The 20,188-nt window shown below is 41.1% G+C and overlaps 2 protein-coding genes across 7 annotated transcripts in view; one reads left to right on the forward strand and one right to left on the reverse strand.

Moving 5' to 3' along the window:
- LOC311587536 (uncharacterized protein) overlaps positions 1–20,188 on the forward strand; it is a 304,514-nt gene that overhangs the window by 71,675 nt on the left and 212,651 nt on the right. The gene's annotated exons all lie outside the window — the stretch shown is intronic.
- The window catches only part of LOC311587538 (uncharacterized protein), a 106,346-nt gene continuing 91,775 nt past the window's right edge, over positions 5,618–20,188 (reverse strand). For all 4 annotated transcript variants that reach the window (XM_084764493.1, XM_084764496.1, XM_084764495.1 and 1 more), the window contains exons 5-7: positions 10,286–10,412; positions 10,021–10,081; positions 5,618–8,901 (exon numbers count right to left, since the gene is read on the reverse strand). In XM_084764493.1, the coding sequence (XP_084620619.1) occupies positions 7,005–8,901; positions 10,021–10,081; positions 10,286–10,412 (2,085 nt within the window). In that variant the 3' untranslated portion in view covers positions 5,618–7,004. The remainder of the gene's footprint in view (positions 8,902–10,020; positions 10,082–10,285; positions 10,413–20,188) is intronic.

Raw genomic sequence — 20,188 nt, forward strand, 5'->3', positions numbered from 1 at the left:
TTATTTCAAAACTCTGCTGTGGTACACTCCTTTAATTAAAGAACATAGGAAGTTTAGTCAAGAAGAAAGCAAGGCCATTTCTCTGGGAAAAAGACAGCTGTCCAGGCCCCCCTGGGGTAGCATAGCTTTATCACAAAGACTTTTCTCCAAGACATTAGATGCAGCTGTGCTAGAATTAATATGCCTTGCTACACAGAAATCATAATACAATCAAATAAAAAATTGCTAATAAAAATCTTTGTAGTGACAGCTAAAAACAGATTTTGCATTCTACATGCTGTTGCCATTAAATTTCTTTAAATTTAGTCCCCAGGTTATGTTTTGAACAATTTAAATATGGACTGGACCCAGCAAGCCTAGCCACTTAAGACATTTCCTCAGCAATGACAGTGACAGAAGTATTTTTAAGGACCCAGTGCTTTCAAACATTAGTGACAGAGTCCTAACTGGAAGGTCCCAGAGGATGAGAAAGAAAGGAAAAGTGGAAGATAAAAAGTACAAAAGCTGAGGTGAGGAGGTTTTGCACAAGCTATGTCTTATGTCAAGTAAGGCTTGTAAGAATTGCATCTTGTATACTGCTCACAGGGGGAACTGAAATAAAAGGGAGATGTTTATGACGTCAAGTGAAGCTTCATACAATGAGACAAACTCGAGAGGAGAGAGAGGATCTTACACCTAAACGTTAAATGCTAAGGGCAGAACTTGTAGCAGATCCTACAGAAAATAAGGCTTTCCAAGGTTGGCATCCTCCCTAGAGCATTTCTATGCATCAGCCCAAGTTCCTAAGGAATTGCCCAAATGCAGACCCACAGGAAGTTATTCAGTGGCCAGGTGCATGTCTGCATGTCCAGGTCCAGGACCAGTAAGGCAGAAGGGTCACATAGGACCCCAAAGGTGGCCGTTGCTTATCACACAGCCCCAGGGAGGACCCACCACACCAGCTCCTGCTGCTCACCTTTCTGATCCTCCCCATTGTGGGTGTTCTGTTGGCATCTGCAGTTGCCCTCTGCCTCCCCTACATGCTCTGTAAAATCCTACTTCTTTCTCTAACCTTGCCCCCTGCAAGGAAAGCCTCTGCACATTCTTAGCATTCTTTCAGATGCTCCAAGCCCCACCTCTGGGGCCAAGGGCTTCCCTAGTACAGCAGGTGGCAGATACTTCATCTTCCTTCATTGCCATCCGTGTTGCCATACTTGGGGGCTTGGCAGATGATTTCCTCTGGCCTTGTCCCCTGAGGCTACTGAACTAGGCCAGGAGTTTCAGTTCCCAAGTAAACTTGCCCTTTTTACATTCAATCTGGCTTCCATTGGCTTATTCCACATGTGGAGATAACCCATCATTTCCCAGTAACCCTGAACTCACCGTGTTGTCATTTCGGGCCTTGTCTGAGCTTCCCTCACAGCACTCAGCAGCAGTGCTCAAATCTAATCACACAGAACCATTAAAGAAAGCTCAGCTAAAGAGCTGCACCTGTACATGGCAGGCAGAACAAAGAGCCTCATTTTCATACTGGCTGGTCCACATGGAGACTCTGATTGGCCAGCAAGTCTCGAACGACATGAGCACCTCCCTTAGAATTAGAGTGTCCGGAAGGGACACAGGAAAAGAGTTCATGGCCCAGGCTTCCTGTCAAGGGCCATACATTTCCAGATCTGCAGAGACTGGCATTCCAGTAGCACGTGTGCGTATTCTCCAATAGCCTACTGGTCTGTCTTCCCACACAGCCCCACCACTCCAGCTAGCTCTCCACAGCAGCCTGCTCCTCCCGTTTGTGGGCAGTGACCCTCCACTCACCATGTCGGGACTTTGGCAGTTGCTTGAGCTTGTCTCACAACACCCAGCAGCAGAGGTCACAGCACACCAGGAGGAACCACCCAAGCCTGCGCAGTCACACAGCTGACTCTTCAGCATGATTCCCGGAGGTACCTGCCTCCCCATCTGACCTGGGGCGTGTCTCTACCTGGAGGACCTGATGGGCCACTTCGTCTTGAGTGACATATACACCTCTCCAGGTTAGCATGCTCTGGAGGGGCACAGAATCATGGTTGCTGGCCCAAGCTTCCTACCCAGGGCAAAACTTTTTCCAGAGCTGTAGAGACTTGCATTTCAGTAGCACTGTCCTCCAATGGCCTCAACATCTGTTTTCCCAACTAACCCGGGGAGGTCACACTGCTTGTGCTTCCTCACCACAGCCTCCTGCTCCTCCCCTCTGTGGACAGTGATCCTGACCTCAACAAGTCACACAGCCAGTAGCCACTTCCCATGCTTCCTCCTCTATGTAGGTGGGTAACTTGAAGAGCCCATTTTTCAACTTGCAGTGGAGTTATCCATACGTCCCACTAGGAAAGAGCAATGTTAGGAGACAAGACTTTAGTTTTGTGTCTTCAGGCTGGGTACAGGCAAACTACTGCTTCTTTTTACCAGGGAGTTATGAGACAATCATGCAGGAAAAGCAGGAAACAGATGATAAACACTGGGAAACACTGTTATTAGCCTTCAACTCTTCTCGAGTGGGAAAGTGAAAAACAATTACACAGCTATGCTAGTCAAGGTTCTCTAGGTGAATGGAACTGATAGAAGGAATCTTTCTTTGGTCCCAGGTATTTTTCATATGTATCATGTGAAAGGTAGCTGTACACAGCATGAAGCCACAAAAGCAAAACTTTTGTTTAGTAAACTGTCTCCCTAATTTTGACTATTTGGGTACCCTTTCAGTTGTGGCACAGATTGAATACTCCACTGTAAGATGAGTGATAGGCTTTGCAAGCTATGCACCCTGATTCCAGAAAGAAGAAGAAGGGAAGTCCCTGAATGTTTTGAAGGGAGAACAGACAGGTTCAACAGCTCTGACCTGGTGAGCTCAGGGTGGCTGCCCAGTAGGGGCCAGGTGGTCATGGCACACACCTTTCATCCCAATGCACAGGAGGCAGGGACAGGGGATCACTGTGAGTTCGAGGCCAGCATAGTCTCCAAAGTGAGTTCAGGACAGCCAAGGCTACACAGAGAAACACTGCCTTGAAAAATAAGACAAACAAAGAAAGAAACAAAATTACTCATTTGAGTAATGTAATGAACTGAGCATTTCTGTAACATGTGTAGCACAGCTTCTGCTTTCAGAGCAGACCAGAAGGTCTGCAGTAAATGCCCAGTGAAACGGGGTAGACAGTAGCTAGAGCACAGACTAAGTTTTGAGACTCACTACAGGTAGAAGTCCCCATTGTAAAGAAGGACCTGATTCTAGCAGGGTGTGTGGATTTGTAACTTGCCAGCTGTATTAATTCATGCAGGTGAATAAAAGCTGATCGGATGTTTGGTTGTAATTTGGTTAGGTTAGCTTGAGTAAGTGAATATTGCAATTTCACTTAAGGGGCCATTGGCTGTAGCTATGTGTGTCAGGTTAAAGATCTCAGCAACTAACAGTGCTCATAGCGGCAAGGTCAATAACTGTCTTATTACAGCTATTCCCTCTACCAGAGAAGTTTCTGCTCTTTTCCAAAATCAGTTTACCTATGTGTTTTTCACATTATGTTTATTATTCTAAAAGGTCAATTGATGGTGTTTTTAGAATTTTCTTCTTTATGTATCACTGCTCTAATCTTTTATTTGTTTCTCCTCATGCCAATGTTTTCCAATAATTAAAATATTCATTCTTTTTCTCAGAGGCTTTCATATTTATTTCTGCTTAGAGCAACAGCACCTATAGCTCACCCTTTCTTCATGCTGTGTAGTTAAGATTTTTTTAAGCACTTAATCCTCTGATTCCCACTGCCTGGAAGACAGTCCCTAACTACTAATTCAGCAGAAAGAGGCACCAGTGAATGATTGTGCTCTGTCCTTTTTGGATTTGCGGGGGCAAGTACAAATAAAGGGGACTTCTGTAAGAATTGTTTTCCCTGACCAACTTAGAAGTAATGTAGTCACAGCACAGAAATAGATGGGGAGGAAGAAAAGTGAGAGGTTTACTCATTTGACAGTAATTGGTATTAGCAATGAGTAGTCAGGTATTCAGTTTAAGATGATCAGTAAAATTCCAGCTATCCACTTTTGGAGGGTCACAGACCAAGGCAATCAAAAATAGGCATGAGGAAATGAACTCATTTCTAAAAACCAAATTTCTGAAGTTTGTTTAGTTCCACCAACCCAGAATACATGCGCACACTAGTCTAGCTTTACCTGACAAGAATGTTATTTTTCCTGTTTGAAAATGTACAAGGTGAGAGAAAAGACGGGAGTAAATCTTGTTGTGCTCTACTACATATGTTTAGTCTCTGAATTATTATGGACCATAAAACCTGTTCCAAATTTTAAAATAACAATATAGGTTATCCTTAAGTTACTTCAACCTTTTCATTTCTCCCTACAATTAAGTCTTAAAGCCTGAGACAAAGTCTGGGTGCCTATTTAACAAATCAATAGAAACCTGGCTGTCAGGTTCTCCTAGCATCACTCAGTCCCTACTTACTGCAAGGTAATGCTTGGCATACCCCACCCTCTAGCCTAGTGTTGGGCTGCCCTTCTCCTAGCTTCCCTTCCTTATGGAATCCAATCATTCTGGGTTAGCTGGTGCTTTTCCTCTATCATTTACAACCCTGACTTCTAGGTCTTCCTCATGGTCCTCTCCTCCTTCCTGTCTTCATATGGCTCATGGCATGTACACTCTGGATACCCTCCCACGACCCCCTCCCCCTTGCTGGTGTCTCTGGCTCTTATCTATAAATATCTTACTCCACCCTGCATGGGAACAGCTATTTCCTTTCCACTTTACCTTACATTCAAATTCACTTTTTTGCTTTGTTACTCTCTGATTTTGACTGAGGTTCAGATGCAGGACTTCCCAGGTATGGAATAGAAATGGCTGTGCTGTATATTGAGTGTGTAACATCCTATGTGCCTTGAAAAAGAAACAAGAAGTGTTCTGGGAGATTGGAAAATTCTTTAAAAACAAATTCCCCTGAGTAGGGCTCTGTCTGGCCCGAGGGAGCAAGGGTGGAGCTGAGAAGGCTCCAACTGTCTGAAGTATTTGACCTCTGATCCCCCAGTAGAGGAACTGCTACCTTCCAAAGGCCAAGATGGAGTTTACTAGCTAATGAGAGACTCTGGGCAGGTTCAGGAAGAGGGGCCTGAGAGGAAGAGAGCTTACATATATTTTCCAGGATTCTTCTCTGATGCAGCTGTAGGGAACTGTGAGGAATACCACATGCCATGCCATGGTGACTGTGGAGGCAGCTGCCCCATGTCCAGGAGGAGAAAGTGTACTGGTATGTCAGAGTCTGATCTGCTGGGACTGAGATGGAGAGTGGTTCACACTGTGAATTTGTTGGACTCTGTGGTGATCTGGGTGGAGGTCTTCGACCTCTGAATTTCCTGAGTGTGGATTCCCTTTGGATGAGTGGGCTTTGAAGCCCAAGCAGTGGAAAGCTGTGGAGCTTATACTATCACACTCTAGGGTACACATACAGGCATTGGTTTTCGTGCGCAGTAGGAAGACAGACTGGAAAACTGAAGGTCTAGTTTCTAGAAGTACTGAACCTGAACTCTACATTCAATTTTTGTGTCAAATTGTATAAATAGTGTAGATACTGATAGAAAGGAATTGATGGGGATTATGCTTCAGCAATACTTGATAATCTTTTTATTTTTCCAATGCCACCAGCCACAATGGCATGAATCACAGAAATTCAGTTTCAGGGTACAAATGGAGTTTCTGAGATGCAGAGGGTTCTCAGCTGTGCACGGTACATAGACAGGGCAGGTTCCACACCTTGTGACATAATACATCTGGCAGGAAGCAGACATAAATTATTCTACAACATTATTTTCTTTGTGGGATTCAGTGGGGCTGAGTTTGTCTGCAACCACAAGGGGGCATGAGGGGCTGTAGGGCCAAAGAACTAGTTTTCTGATCACATTTTGAGAGAGCTCTAGAGCATGGAGCCTCTCTGCAGGAGAGATTAGCGGTAGGTAGAAGGCAGAAATAGAACAGTTTAGGGGTACTGAGTGATTTTTATAGTGAAGATTGTGTTTGTTACACATACAATCATAGTTTACTTGGTCAAGGTCACACTTTTCCTGGTGGAGTTTCCTTAGGTATTTTGATGAAAATTTAAATATAAGTTTAGACTTATATTTTTGACAATTTATCTCCATTCCCTCATTTTCTCACAAATATTATATAGATCTTGATTGTTCTATGTTTGTGGTAAGTTCAGGAGTCACATTGTACCAATGTTTTCAAGGTTAAACAGATTGTGCATAGCTAGAAACAAGCAATATTTATCTACTTAGATAAACTGGAATAGATAAGTTGATTGTTCAGTATACACACATAGATAGACAGGCATGGGTATTCACTATGCTCAATACAAAGATGGTCTTCAAACACTTCAGAGATTTACAGAATATGGCAGTCAATCAGAAAGGCCTTTCCTGACAGAGAGACACAGCTGCCTCTGGCGGTACATCCAATATACTTCAATTAAGCTGATGGACATCTATGAAACAAATGTGGCCAAATAGCCACTGAATCAAACCACTGTTCTTTACTGTTGCGAGCACACTGACTATCAAAATAGTGAACAAGCATGACACTGGAAAATCCATGTCCCACTCTGCATAGACTAGGTGGGCCGGTTCTTCAAAATTCCTGCTTCATAGAACAAGTCTGAGAGATACTCTGGACTGCTAGGCTATCTCACATTAATTATATTCAATGAATTTTCTCTAATATGTAATTGCATGTAAAGACTACAAAATATTAAATACATTCATAAAGATTCTCTCCTGTGTGAATTCTTTCGTGCCTTTGAAGATGATCATGACATTCAAAAGCTTTGCCACAGACATTATCTTCAGGACTTTTCTGTCCTGTATGAATTCCTTCATGGCTCTGAAGAAAATTGTGATATGCAAAGGTTTTACAACATTAATTACATTCACAAGGTTTTGCTCCTCTATGAATAATTTCATGCATTTGTAGATAACTGTGCTGGGGAAAAGGCTTTACCTCATTTATTACATTCATTAGGTTTCTCTCCTCTATGACTTCTTTCATGCATTTGAAGATGACTGTGCAGTGCAAAGGCTTTACCACAGTGAATACATTCATAAGGTTTCTCTCCTGTATGAATTCTTTCATGCATTTGAAGATATCTGTGCTGCGCAAAGGCTTTACCACATTGATTACATTCATAAGGTTTCTCTCCTGTATGAATCTGTTTATGCATTTGAAGAGACCTGTGCCATGCAAAGGCTTTACCACATTGATTACATTCATAAGGTTTCTCTCCTCGATGAATTGTCTCATGGCTTTGAAGATGACTGTGCCGTGCAAAGGCTTTACCACATTGATTACATTCATAAGGTTTCTCTCCTGTATGAATTTTCTCATGTCTTTGAAGATGACTGCGCCGTGCAAAGGCTTTACCACATTGATTACATTCATAAGGTTTCTCTTCTGTATGAATTTGTTTATGCATTTGAAGACGACTGTGCCGTGCAAAGGCTTTACCACATTGATTACATTCATAAGGTTTCTTTCCTGTATGAATTCTTTCATGAATTTGAAGATATCTGTGCTGCGCAAAGGCTTTACCACATTGATTACATTCATAAGGTTTCTCTCCTGTATGAATCTGTTTATGCATTTGAAGAGACCTGTGCCATGCAAAGGCTTTACCACATTGATTACATTCATAAGGTTTCTCTCCTCGATGAATTGTCTCATGGCTTTGAAGATTACTGTGCCGTGCAAAGGCTTTACCACATTGATTACATTCATAAGGTTTCTCTCCTGTATGAATTTTCTCATGGCTTTGAAGATGACTGCGCCGTGCAAAGGCTTTACCACATTGATTACATTCATAAGGTTTCTCTTCTGTATGAATTTGTTTATGCATTTGAAGATGACTGTGCAGTGCAAAGGCTTTACCACATTGATTACATTCATAAGGTTTCTCTCCTGTATGAATTCTCTCATGGCTTTGAAGATTACTGCGCCGTGCAAAGGCTTTACCACATTGATTACATTCATAAGGTTTCTCTCCTGTATGAATTCTTTTATGATTTTGAAGATATCTGTGCAGCACAAAAGATTTACCACATTGATTACATTCATAAGGTTTCTCTCCTGTATGAATTTCTTTATGCATTTGAAAAGACCTGTGACATGCAAAGGCTTTACCACATTGATTACATTCATAAGGTTTCTCTCCTGTATGAATTCGCTCATGGCATTGAAGACTACTGTGCTGTGCAAAGGCTTTACCACATTGATTACATTCATAAGGTTTCTCTCCTGTATGAATTCTTCCATGCCTTTGAAGACTACTGCGCCGTGCAAAGGTTTTACCACATTGATTACATTCATAAATTTTCTCTCCTCTATGAATTCTTCTATGACTTTGAAGATTCCCATGCCATGCAAAGGCTTTAACACATTGATTACATTCATAAGGTTTCTCTTCTGTATGAATTTCTTTATGCATTTGAAGATTCCTGTGCTGTGCAAAGGCTTTACCACATTGATGACATTCATAAGGTTTCTCTCCTGTGTGAATTATTTCATGCCTTTGAAGATATCTGTGCTGAGCAAAGACTTTACCACATTGTTGATTTTCATAAGGTTTCTTTCTAGTATGAATTTTCTCATGAATTTGAAGAGAACTTTGAGGATCAACAACCATAAAACATTGGTCACATTCATAGGGTTTCTCTCTAGTTTCTGTTCTTTTATGAATTTGGAGACTACTGTGACTTACAAAGGCCTCACCATACTGGATATCTTCATATGGTTTCTCTCCAGTAGGAATTATTTCTTGCCCTTGAGGATGACGTTGACATAACCATGATTTATCACACTGAATAAATAGGGAGGGTTTTCCTCTAGTATATCTTCTTCCATTCCTGCAATGATAATTGGCACATGTCAACGTTATACCACATTCATTACACTGATGAATATTTTTATCTCTGTGAATTAATTTTACATTTTGGTCTAATTTTAAAAGTAATCAGATCTCATGGTAATGTCAGTTTATTAACTTTCATTTTTCCTTCCTTCTTCATGTGTTATTTTGCGTCTCCTCAGAGGCCTGTATTTGGAAGATCATGTATTGTGTGGACCACATTTAAAGCATCCTTTTACTACAGAAGAAGGTTTTCACATGTTGGAAGAGAACTGGGAGAAGTCAGAATTACCACTCTGAATGCATTAAAACTTTTCCTATCATGTCAGTCATACTATAATTGTAAAGTGAACCGAGGCAAACGGAGGCAATCCACATTGATAGTACTCATGGAAGGTTTCCTGTAGTGCAAGAGTGTGGATATATTGCTGATAAAATTGGAAAAGCCATTCATTGTACACAGTATTACATTCAGAAAGTCTACACGTTATGGGTACTACTACAAATCTTCTAATTCTTCTGGGTAACAGAGGGTTATATTGCTTTGTTCAATGTCCCTATGCTGACAGGGCTTTCATCCATTGTGATAAATGATATATCTATTAAAGAAGACAGCAAATGAAAAGGTTTACCCTGCATTCACAGTCTCACTTCCTGTTTTTCTCATTGAAATATTGTATAGGGATAAAAATTTCTCCAGAATAACTTTCTTCACTTTCACAAACTGCTCCTCTCACTAAACCTAGCAACATTGATGCAAATATATTATGAACACGAGCTTTATTATGGACTATTTGTCTATTAGAAGGTTAATGTGTACATTTCTTAAATATCTAAGTATTATGAGACTAAAGAGTTAGCAGTTCTACAATCTAGCTAGCTATGATTCAAATGGTGATATTTGTTAATGCGTGTTTTCTTTTCTTCTTCCTCAGAGAAATGCTGTACAAAAATAAATCAGATGCCTGATTTTGAGGTACATGTCTTTGTAAGAATTGAATAATCATCGATACACTTAAAACGTGCATATTTACACTCTTGTTTTTCTTAAGAACTTAAAGGATGCACTAAAAGTAATTCACAGACATATTCGTATCAACTTGCACATGAAAATTACCTTCTATATCTTCTAGAACTATGAAGATCCTCTACAATGTTATGGTCTTCCCAATTGTACCCTAAAATAGAGGAACCAAAAATGCATGATATATTATTGGAAAGTAGGCAAAATTCAAGTTACCCTCCAGTTAACCTTACACATCTGGCTGATTTACCCATCTCATTCATCCTCATTTTCAGTTGACATTACAGTAACAAATAACAGCAACGGAGAAGCAGTTATCATTAGATTTTAAAAAGCAACATAAAATTCACAGTCCTACCTATGGCAGTGAGGTTCCTGTAGGTCTCCAGCATCACATCTCTGTAGAGACTCTTCTGGGCAGGATCCAGCAAAGCCCACTCTTCCACAGTGAATTTCACATTCACATCATCATAGGTCACTGCATCCTAAAATAACCCATCCCAGTGAACAACAGAAAGCACGATAGAGATAACAGTGTGACTGTATCCTTTATTGACAATATATTCATATAATTCTGTGGCTTCCTCCACTTATTTCCTGATACAGATGTTCTAATGTAACTAAGTCATTTTGTAAGGATCCTGAATACTGAGGTCCACTTGTGTCATTCTTCAGCCCTTGAATAGGATATAGCCTTGCAAGATAAATGCCAATCATCACAGGGATGAGGAGGTACAGAAAGAGTTTAGTAGTACAGGGCTCATGTCTAGAAATTATATAAAGAATTATTAAGATAAAAATGATTTTTAAACTGGGTGTATTTTTTCATGCCTTCTCATCTTCAAGAAACTGGGACAGGACTATCTCATGATGTGACTGCCAGTCCCGTCTATGCAATGAATACCAGGACAGTAAGAGGTCACAGCTTAATACTGAAGTGTTACCGAACACATGAGATAACATCTACAAACTCCACAAAATTAATTATATATATATATATATATATATATATATATATATATATATAGTTTGTTTGTTTGTTTGTTTGTTTTTTGTTTTGTTCGAGGCATTGTTTCTCTGTGCTAGCCTTGGCTGCCATGGACTCACATCGCAGACCAGGCTGGCCTTAAAGACACAGCGAGCCACTTGCCTCCTGAGTGCAGGGACTTGGGTGTGCGCCACAATGCCTGGCTTCCAAATATAGCTTAGACCAAATGTCACATTTTAAGAACAGAATTTTTAGAAGAAGCTAGAGAAATTAAGGGTCTGAGTTTGCAATCCTGCCAAGGATGTTTCTACTCACAAGCCCCTGCTCCCAATGCTTTGGGTAGATGTAATCCACACGGTGCAGTTACGCAGAGATCATCACCAAGTCCAGAAAATTACTAAGACTGAAAAGGACCTCACAGGTGGCCACATCTGGTGCTGCTTATCTCGAAGCCCCAGGGAAGACCCACTACACCAGTTTCCTCTGCTCAGCTGTCTGTTCCTCCTACTGTGAGCAGTGACTCTGCACTTACCATATTGTGTCTTCTGACCTTGCCTGAGCTCTCCTCACAGTACCCAGCACAAACACTCAGATCATATCTTACACGGCCACTCTAGTCCGCTCCGGTAAAGAAAGGAACTTACAGCATGGCACCCGGAAGAACACTCTTTCTCTTTTCCCTGGAGTCTGTGATTGGCCATGAAGTCTTGAGTGAGACAAGCACTTCCCTATGGTTAGAGTGAGCTGAAGGGACACAGCACAGTAGCTCCTGGAACAGGCTTCCATTACAGTACTAGTCTATTTTCCTTAGGTGGAGAGATCTGCATTTCAGTAGCACTCCTACCTGTTCTCCAAGACCCTGCATTTCCACCTTTGCACTCACCCCAGGAGAGAACCAGCCACTCAAGCCTCCTGAGCTCAGATGCCTGCCCCCACCCTCACCTTTGACCTGAAGCTCACCAGGTCCCAACTTCTGAGCTTGCCTGAGGTCCCAGCAAAACCCTCAGGCACTTCACTTCTTCTTCCTGGTATCAGGGTGCACAGCTTACAAAGCCATTGCTCATTTTGGAGTGGAGTTATCAGTCTGTCCCACAAGTGAAAGGGTACACAAAAGATTCCAAATTAAAGAGAGTTTAGGACACACGATTGTTGTTTTGTGGCTTCATGCTGTGTTCAGGTAAACTGCAGCTACCTACCACCTGATAGATATGAAACAAACCTGGGAGGAAGACATGACAAACATTTTGGAGGGGCTGGAGAGATGGCTCTGTGGTTAAGAGCACTGCCTGCTCTTCAAAACAAGCAACCATATGGTGGCTCCCAGTCATCTACAGGGAGATCTGGCGCCCTTTTCTGGTGGGCAGACATACATGAAGGTGAAACACTGTATACTTAAATAAATGAATTTAAAATATATAGAGAGAGGGAGAGATAATCATTTTGGAGCACTACAGTTACTCAACACAACATCCTCAGTGGAAAGGTGATTAAAAAGAAAACAAAAACCCACAGTTGTGCTAGGGCTGGGGTGGGGCTGGGGTAGAGGATGGAGTGGAGGTGTGAAGGGAGGGAGGGGTGGGGATGAGGGCGCCTTCCCCAGCAAGGAGAGAAGAGTCAGTGGGTCTCTGCTGAGCAGAGGGTTCTTAGAGGAGATAGGGAATCAGCAAGGACAGGGAGTGAGCCAGGCATGATGTTCAAGGTAATGTCTCAGGTGACAGACTAGCAGTCATGCTGCTTCCCTGCTGTAACACACAGGCAACCAGGTGCTTTTTAATTACAGAAGCTTCAGATAACATGCCAGTAACCCCAGGTGGCACATGCCTTTAATCCCAGAACTTGGGAGGCAGAGGCAGGCGGATCGCTGTGAGTTCGAGGCCAGCCTGGTCTACAAAGCGAGTCCAGGACAACCAAAGCTACACAGAGAGACCCTGTCTCAAAAAAAAAAAAAAATTAAATTAAATTTAAAAAAAAGAAGAAGAAGATAAGTATTTAAAGAAATGACACTAACCAGAGTCATTCTGATTTGATCAATTAAATTCTGATATTGGTCATTATTGACCCACAGTGAAAATGCATTTCAATCCACTTCAATGATCCTAAGAGTCTGCAATAGCTCATCCACTATTCAGGAGAACAAGCTGGGTGTCGTGGCACACGCCTTTAATCCCAGCACTCAGGGGCTGAGGAAGGTGGATCCCTGTGCAGCCTGGTCTACAAAGTGAGTCCAGGAGAGCCAAGGCTACACAGAGAAACCCTGTCTCAAAAAACAAAAAACAAAAACAAAAACAAACAAACAAACAAAAAAGAGTACAAAGACTCTTCTGACACTCCAGAAAATTTTTTGATAGCTATATTTTCTAAAATCTGGAAACAGGTTATACCTTTACAATATACAATGGCGCAGAATAAACCTTCTCATTCCAATTGAGAGGAAGGTACATATAGTGAGGCAAGATTGCATGGAGAAAAAAATAAACAGATAGATAGATAGATAGATAGATAGATAGATAGATAGATAAATCAAGGAACTCAAACACCAAGTACCCTACCTTTGTCTCAGATACATGGGGTTTCAGTTTCACAGGGTGTAGATGGCCCTATGACTGCAATTTCTCATTCATCACTCAGTTTTGTTACTTTAACTCAGTATATGCATCTCTCCATGATATATTTCACAGAGCTTAGGTATCTCAACATCTTATGGTCTCAAAATGCAACACGGGCTACATAGCCAAAGCCTGGTAAAATGAAATCTCATAGTTTCCTTACTGGGGCAGTGTCTCTGCAAAACATAAATAGCTGGAGCAACGTTGAACTGAAGTCAAAGAGACAGAATACATGATCTTGAATTGTGCATCTTTCTTGTTTTAAAAACCAGTGCAATGGGGGCTGGAGAGATGGCTCAGAGGTTAAGAACACTGGTTGTTCTTCCAAAGGTCCTGGGTTCAATTCCCAGAAATCACATGGTGGCTAAAAATCACCTATGAGGAGATCTGGTGCCCTCTTCTGGCCTGCAGACAGAATACTGTATAAATAATAAATAATATTAAAAAAAAAAACACTACTACAGCAATGGGTGATCCTGCCAACCTTGGTTTCTAAACTGAGATGAAATATGCCAGCCATGGAGCAGAGTTGCAGCAGGTTTTATATGAAGTGCCTGCTTTGCAATCACTTTGCCTATACTTTCCATTCATTTAAGGTGTAGCAAGAATGGGTGTTGCCCATCTTAGGCTTCCAATGCAGAGTAGGGCTTTCTCTTTACTGGTGCTAAGCTCCTTGAAAATCCCTTCCTCTCTTTCAGGATTTGACTGCCATCTAAAACTACCTAGTTCTGTTTTTTCTCTAAACCCACAGACTGCATTTACTTCTGCCCCACTTGTTGCTTTTTCAGATGGTTCTGTCAGCTCACAGTCCAACATTGTGTAAGGTTAGAAGAGAAACTAAACCTTGAAAATTATAACAAAAACCATGGACAAACATTGTTCCTGGCTTGCTTGCTTACTTGAGCACTCTCTTATATGCAGCCTGATCTCTTTTCCAACCCAGGCACACTTGCTAAGGAATACTGCAACCTTACAGGAAGAGCCTCCCACATCACTCATCAATCAATATAATCTCTCACAGACATAGCAATCAGCCATTCTAATGAGGGCATGCCTCATCATTAACATTTTTTACCTGCTTTAATTGGCTGATCTGCAGCTGAAACCTTCTTAAGCCTACAAGCTTGTTAGCTTTGGCCTCTTGGGGTTCAGCAATAGCCCACACTGACCACATGGACACCAAACTCAGGTCAGAGATAGTTTACTGACCATTTAACAAAAACTGACTGGTCAAGAACATAGTATGGGTTTGAGAAAGGACATTGTGACCCAGACCATTCACAGAGTAATTCAAAAAAGATAATCAGGAAGAGTCAATTTTATTTCAGGTATATTGTATCCCACCTAGGCAAGGAAAACTCTATTCCTGATACATTGTGCCTAGATGGATAGAATAAGCATTTTAAACTGATTCCATGGGATATAAGGTAGAGGTATTGGGGATGTTCTAGTGCCCTACTCTTCTCCTGAGAAAGAAACAATGCAGGGTAATATTGCTTAACTCCAACAGTACAGACATTTATCTTTAACTCAAGCAGAACAAGCATTTATCATCTGTTGTCACTGATTCATGGTATTGTTTGGTGCTTCCTATTGGACTGGATTTCTGGTATCCTGCCAAGGATGAGTAGAATTTCCTGCAAAGAACTACTTCTAAACTAGTTCACACCCTCTTTCTTCTATGAACCTTCTTTCTCCCCTACCTCTCGATGGTAGATTAAAAGGAAGATAAAAGGATTTAGGCACCCTAAGTAAAGGAGGTTTTGAAAAAGCTAAACCTACAATAGAGTTGGCACTGGAGCTCACAGAGTAGCTCCAGTTGAACAAACCTCCCACCCTGTGAGTTCCCTGTCAGCAGCAACTACAACTGATGCTTTGGGTGCTGCTGCCTTTTCCATGGCTTTAGCTTCTCAGTTTCTCCAGGGGTGTGATCGCTCATCCCAGCACTGTGGAGATTTAGCCACAGCAGCTCTGCAGTCCTGGGGTGTTGCTGTCTGGAGGTGTGGAGAGGTCAACAACACAAGCTGAAGATCTGAGAACCCTTCTATTGGAACACAGGCAGGTGGCACCCAGGTGAGCAGAAGATGTAAAAAGGGGGCACCCAGGGAATGATGTAGGGGGATTCCAGGGCCAAAACTTGAAACAGCCCTGCCTGGCTGCTGCAGATCCTCAGAAGTGGACCTGATAACATTCTGGCAAAGTTTACATACTTCACAAAAAAGGTCCATGGCAGAGAACGGTTTGCCTGTTGCTTAATTCTGCATGAATAATATGAACAGAAATATGCTTCAGCTAACTGCTATGAAAATCCAAACAATTCACCAGATATTTACAGAACATTCCACATAAACACAGAAGAGTTTGCCTTCTTCTCAAAAACAAATGGAAATATCTCCAAATTGAACACATACTCAAACACCGTGAAAGTCTCAAAAGGTACATGCTCAACCATGTTCATAGCTGCCTTATTCATAATAGCCAGAACTTGGAAACAACCTACGTGTCCCTCAGTAGAAGAATGGATAAAGAAACTGTGGTACATATACACTATGGAATACTACTCAGCCATTAAATACAAGGAATTTCCAAAATTTGTGGACAAATGGATTGAACTAGAAATTGTCATAGTGAGTTCACACAGAAGCAAAAAGAGCTAAATGGGCCGGGCGTGGTGGCGCACGCCTTTAATCCCAGCACTTGGGAGGCAGAGGCAGGCAGATCGCTGTGAGTTCGAGGCCAGCCTGGACTACAAAGCAAGTATAGGACAGCCAAGACTACACAGAGAAACCCTGTCTCGAAAAACCAAAAAAAAAAAAAAAAAAAAAGAGCTAAATGGTATATACTCACTTATATCGAGACACTAGTCCAAGGTGTACGTCTCCATGAAAAGCTGTACCTACCAGGAAAGTGGGCAAGAGGGGAGGACATCCTACTGAGACTTTAGGTGTGAGAAGCCTGGGAGAATGAGGAAATAGAAGGATCCAGCGGGTCCTGGAAAACTACAGGCGAGTCTGGGGTCTGGGGTCATCCGCAAACTATGGCAACAGCCAAGGAAAATATAGACAGTAAACCTCGAACCCCTACCCAATCTAGCCGATGGACAAGACATTCTCCACTGTTGAGTGGAGAAGGAGATCTAACTTTCACACAAACTCTGGTGCCCCATATTTGAACATGTCCATTGGATGGAGATGCCTGGTGCCACTCAAAGGAAGGATAATAGGTCACGAAGGAGAGACTTGATACCCTATGAGCATATACAGGGGGAGGAGGTCCCCCTCAGACACAGACATTGGGGAGGGGAGTAGGGGGAAAGTGGGAGAAAGGGAGGAATGGGAGGATACAAGGGATGGGGTAACAACTGAGATGTAATAAGAATAAATTAATTAAGAAAAAAAAAGGATAGTTGCGAGCACTAAGTGCATACATAACATATACAGGAATTTCTTACTAAGCACTTACAAGCACATATAAAAGTCTAGAACAGTGCTCGCTTCGGCAGCACATATACTAAAATTGGAACGACACAGAGAAGATTAGCATGGCCCCTGCGCAAGCATGACACGCAAATTCGTGAAGCGTTCCATATTAAAAAAAAAAAGTCTAGAACAAAATGAAGGAAGCACAACTAAAAGTAGTAGACAGGAAGAAACTATTGAATTAGGGCTGAAATCAAAAATAAAAACAAAGAGAACAATACAAGGATTTATGAAACACAGAGTTGGTTCACTGAGAAAAATCAACAAAATGGACAACCCTTATTGAAATAACTAAAAGACAGGGAAGGAATAGTCACATTTACCAAAAAAAGAAAAAGAATAAAGAAAAAAATGAGCAGGGTGCCATACAATGGGAAAATCTCGAAAATCATAAGGATATACTTTTAAATACCTGTATTACACCAAAATTAAAAATCTAAACAAAATGAATAATTTTCTTCATAGGTACCTATAGGTCTGCTGTATTTTGATGCTAACTAATATAAGACCATCACATCTGGGCAGGGCAAATGGACTAGAAATGGCTAAGGTTCTAGGGCTTGGGAAGACAGAGAGAATCTTGGGATGAAGACAGATCTGAGGACAAGGGAGAGAAGGAGGTCTTCCCAGCATGAGTTAGGTGGAGGAGAAGCACATGGCCAGCATGGATGGAGGATTTGGCCCTGATGAAGAACATTAGCAAGTATATGGGATTCTGGATGTGAGGTAGCTTGATAGAAATTATTAGAATTAAATGCTGTGGGATTGGGACAGGTATCCCATACCTGCCCCACTAAGGGAAGTAGTTTAGAGAATTAATATCTGCCCTGCCCTAGGTTAACTACGGGTATTTTAAAATATAACAGGTGTCTGTGTCTTGACTGATTGCTAGCGGGTTATATTGTTGTAATAATAATAGGTATAGGCCTAATAATATTAATTACTTACAGGTAAACATAACAACATGTAGCACTTACCAAAGTTAAATCCAGATGACATAACAATTTACCATAAGTAGACCTCTAACACCTAGTGACATGAAAGAATTCATTAAAAGACTCCAACAAAAGAAATGCAGGACTGGGACTGGAGAGATGGCTCAGAGGTTAAGAGCACCGTCTGCTCTTCCAAAGCTCCCGAGTTCAATTCCCAGCAACCACATGGTGGCTTGCAACCACCTGTCATGACATCTGGTGTCTTCTTGTGGTGGGCAGGATACAAGTGACCAGAATACTGTATAAATAATAAATAAATCTCTTTATATATATAAAGAAAGAAATGCAGATGGGACGCTTTTAGTGCATAATTCAACGAGACTTTCAAAGAAGACTTAGTTTCAATACTGCTCAAAATACTCTACAAAATAGAAACAGAAGGAAAGTTACCCAGTTCATTTTATGAGGCCACAATACCTTCTTGACACATGAAGGATTTAAGACTGAACAAAGAAGATTTACAGACCAAATTTGTTCATGAACCTTGAAGCAAAAATACTCTATAAAATAAATGGAAACTTAATCCAAGAACATATCAAAAAGATAACCCACAATGGTTGACGAAGTTTCATCCCATTGATGCAGGAATGGCTCACGACAGGAAAACCAGTAATGGTAATATAAATAAACTGACATAGGGAAAAACATCACAGGGTCATCTTATTAGACACTAAGCAAGCCCTTCACAAAAATTCAACACCAATTCATGATAAAAGTCTTGGAGAGATTACAATAGCAAGGGACATACCTATACATATTAAACACAATTTACACAAGTCTATAGCAACACCAACTTAAATGGAGAGAACCTCAAAGCAATTTCACTAAAATCTGAATAAAGAGAAGTCTCTCCTCTTTCTCCATTTCTACTTAATATAACACTTGATGTCCAACCTAACCAATATGGCAACTAAAAGTGATCAAGAGAGTGGAATTTGGAAAGGAGGCATTCAATGTATCCTAATTGGCAGATGATACTATAGTATATATAAGTGACACCAAAAACTCTACTACCAAACTTGTACTGTTTGACTTTGCCCTTCTGTGCAACGTAAGCCGCTGAGATCAGACAGACACCAACAACCAGTAGCCTAAGTCTCAAATGTCTTTGCTGACTTAACTGTGTCAATGAGGATTGCACATATCTGCATAGGAGAGTCCATTAAAAAAAAATTTAATATTCGGTGGTTAAAACTAACCTACCCAAAATGTTTACCCACCGATCTGGTCTGTTTCCATTCACATGCATGAGTTAATCCATGCTGGGAGATGACATCATAATTCACCTTGCCTCAATCAGGTCTCTCTTCATAGTATTGACTCTTGCAGCTGACTGCCCTAAACATTAGTCTGTGAGCTAGTTACGGCCTGTCCTGCTTCACTCTGCAGTGTAAAAGTAAACTGTGCATCCTGCTCTGTTCTGAAGACAGAAGCCATGATCCACATGAAAATCTTATTCCTGATATGGAAATGGACAGTTCATTACATGACTAAAGTGAGTATTTTTAGACTCTGCTGTGGTACACTCCTTTAATTAAAGAACTTAAGAAGTTTAGTCAAGAAGAAAGCAAGGCCATTTCTCTGGGAAGCAACAGGCTTCAAGGCCACCTGAGTTAGCCTACTTTACAAGAAAGACTTTTCTCAAAGACATTAGATGCAGCGGTCCTAGAATTAATATACCTACATACATATATATAATACACACACACATAATACACACAAATACAAAACTAACTAATAAAAAATCTCTGTAATGACAGCTAAAAACAGATTTTACATTCTACATGCTGCTGCCATTAAGTTTCTTTAAATTTAGTCCCCAGGTTATGTTTTGAACAACTTAAATATGGACTGGACACAGCAAGCCTAGCCACTTAAGACATTCGCCCAGCAATGATAGTGACAGAAGTATTTTTAAGGACCCAGTGCCTTCAAACATCAGTGACAGAGTCCTAAGTGGAAGGTTCCAGAGGATGAGAAAGAAAGGAGAAGTAGAAGATAGAAAGTACAAAGGCTGAGGTGAGGAGGTTTTGCACAAGCTATGTCTTATATCAAGTAAGGTTTTAAAGAATTGCATCTTGTATCCTAGCATCCTGACTTCTAACAGGCCGGTTAGCATACTGTTTTTCTGTGGGGTGTGTTATAGGCAATCCTCCTTCAGCTAAATTCTAGCTGAGCTTTTTAAATTTCTAC

Source organism: Acomys minous (assembly GCF_964271855.1).
Source record: "Acomys minous genome assembly, chromosome: 16".
Lineage (NCBI taxonomy): Eukaryota > Metazoa > Chordata > Mammalia > Rodentia > Muridae > Acomys > Acomys minous.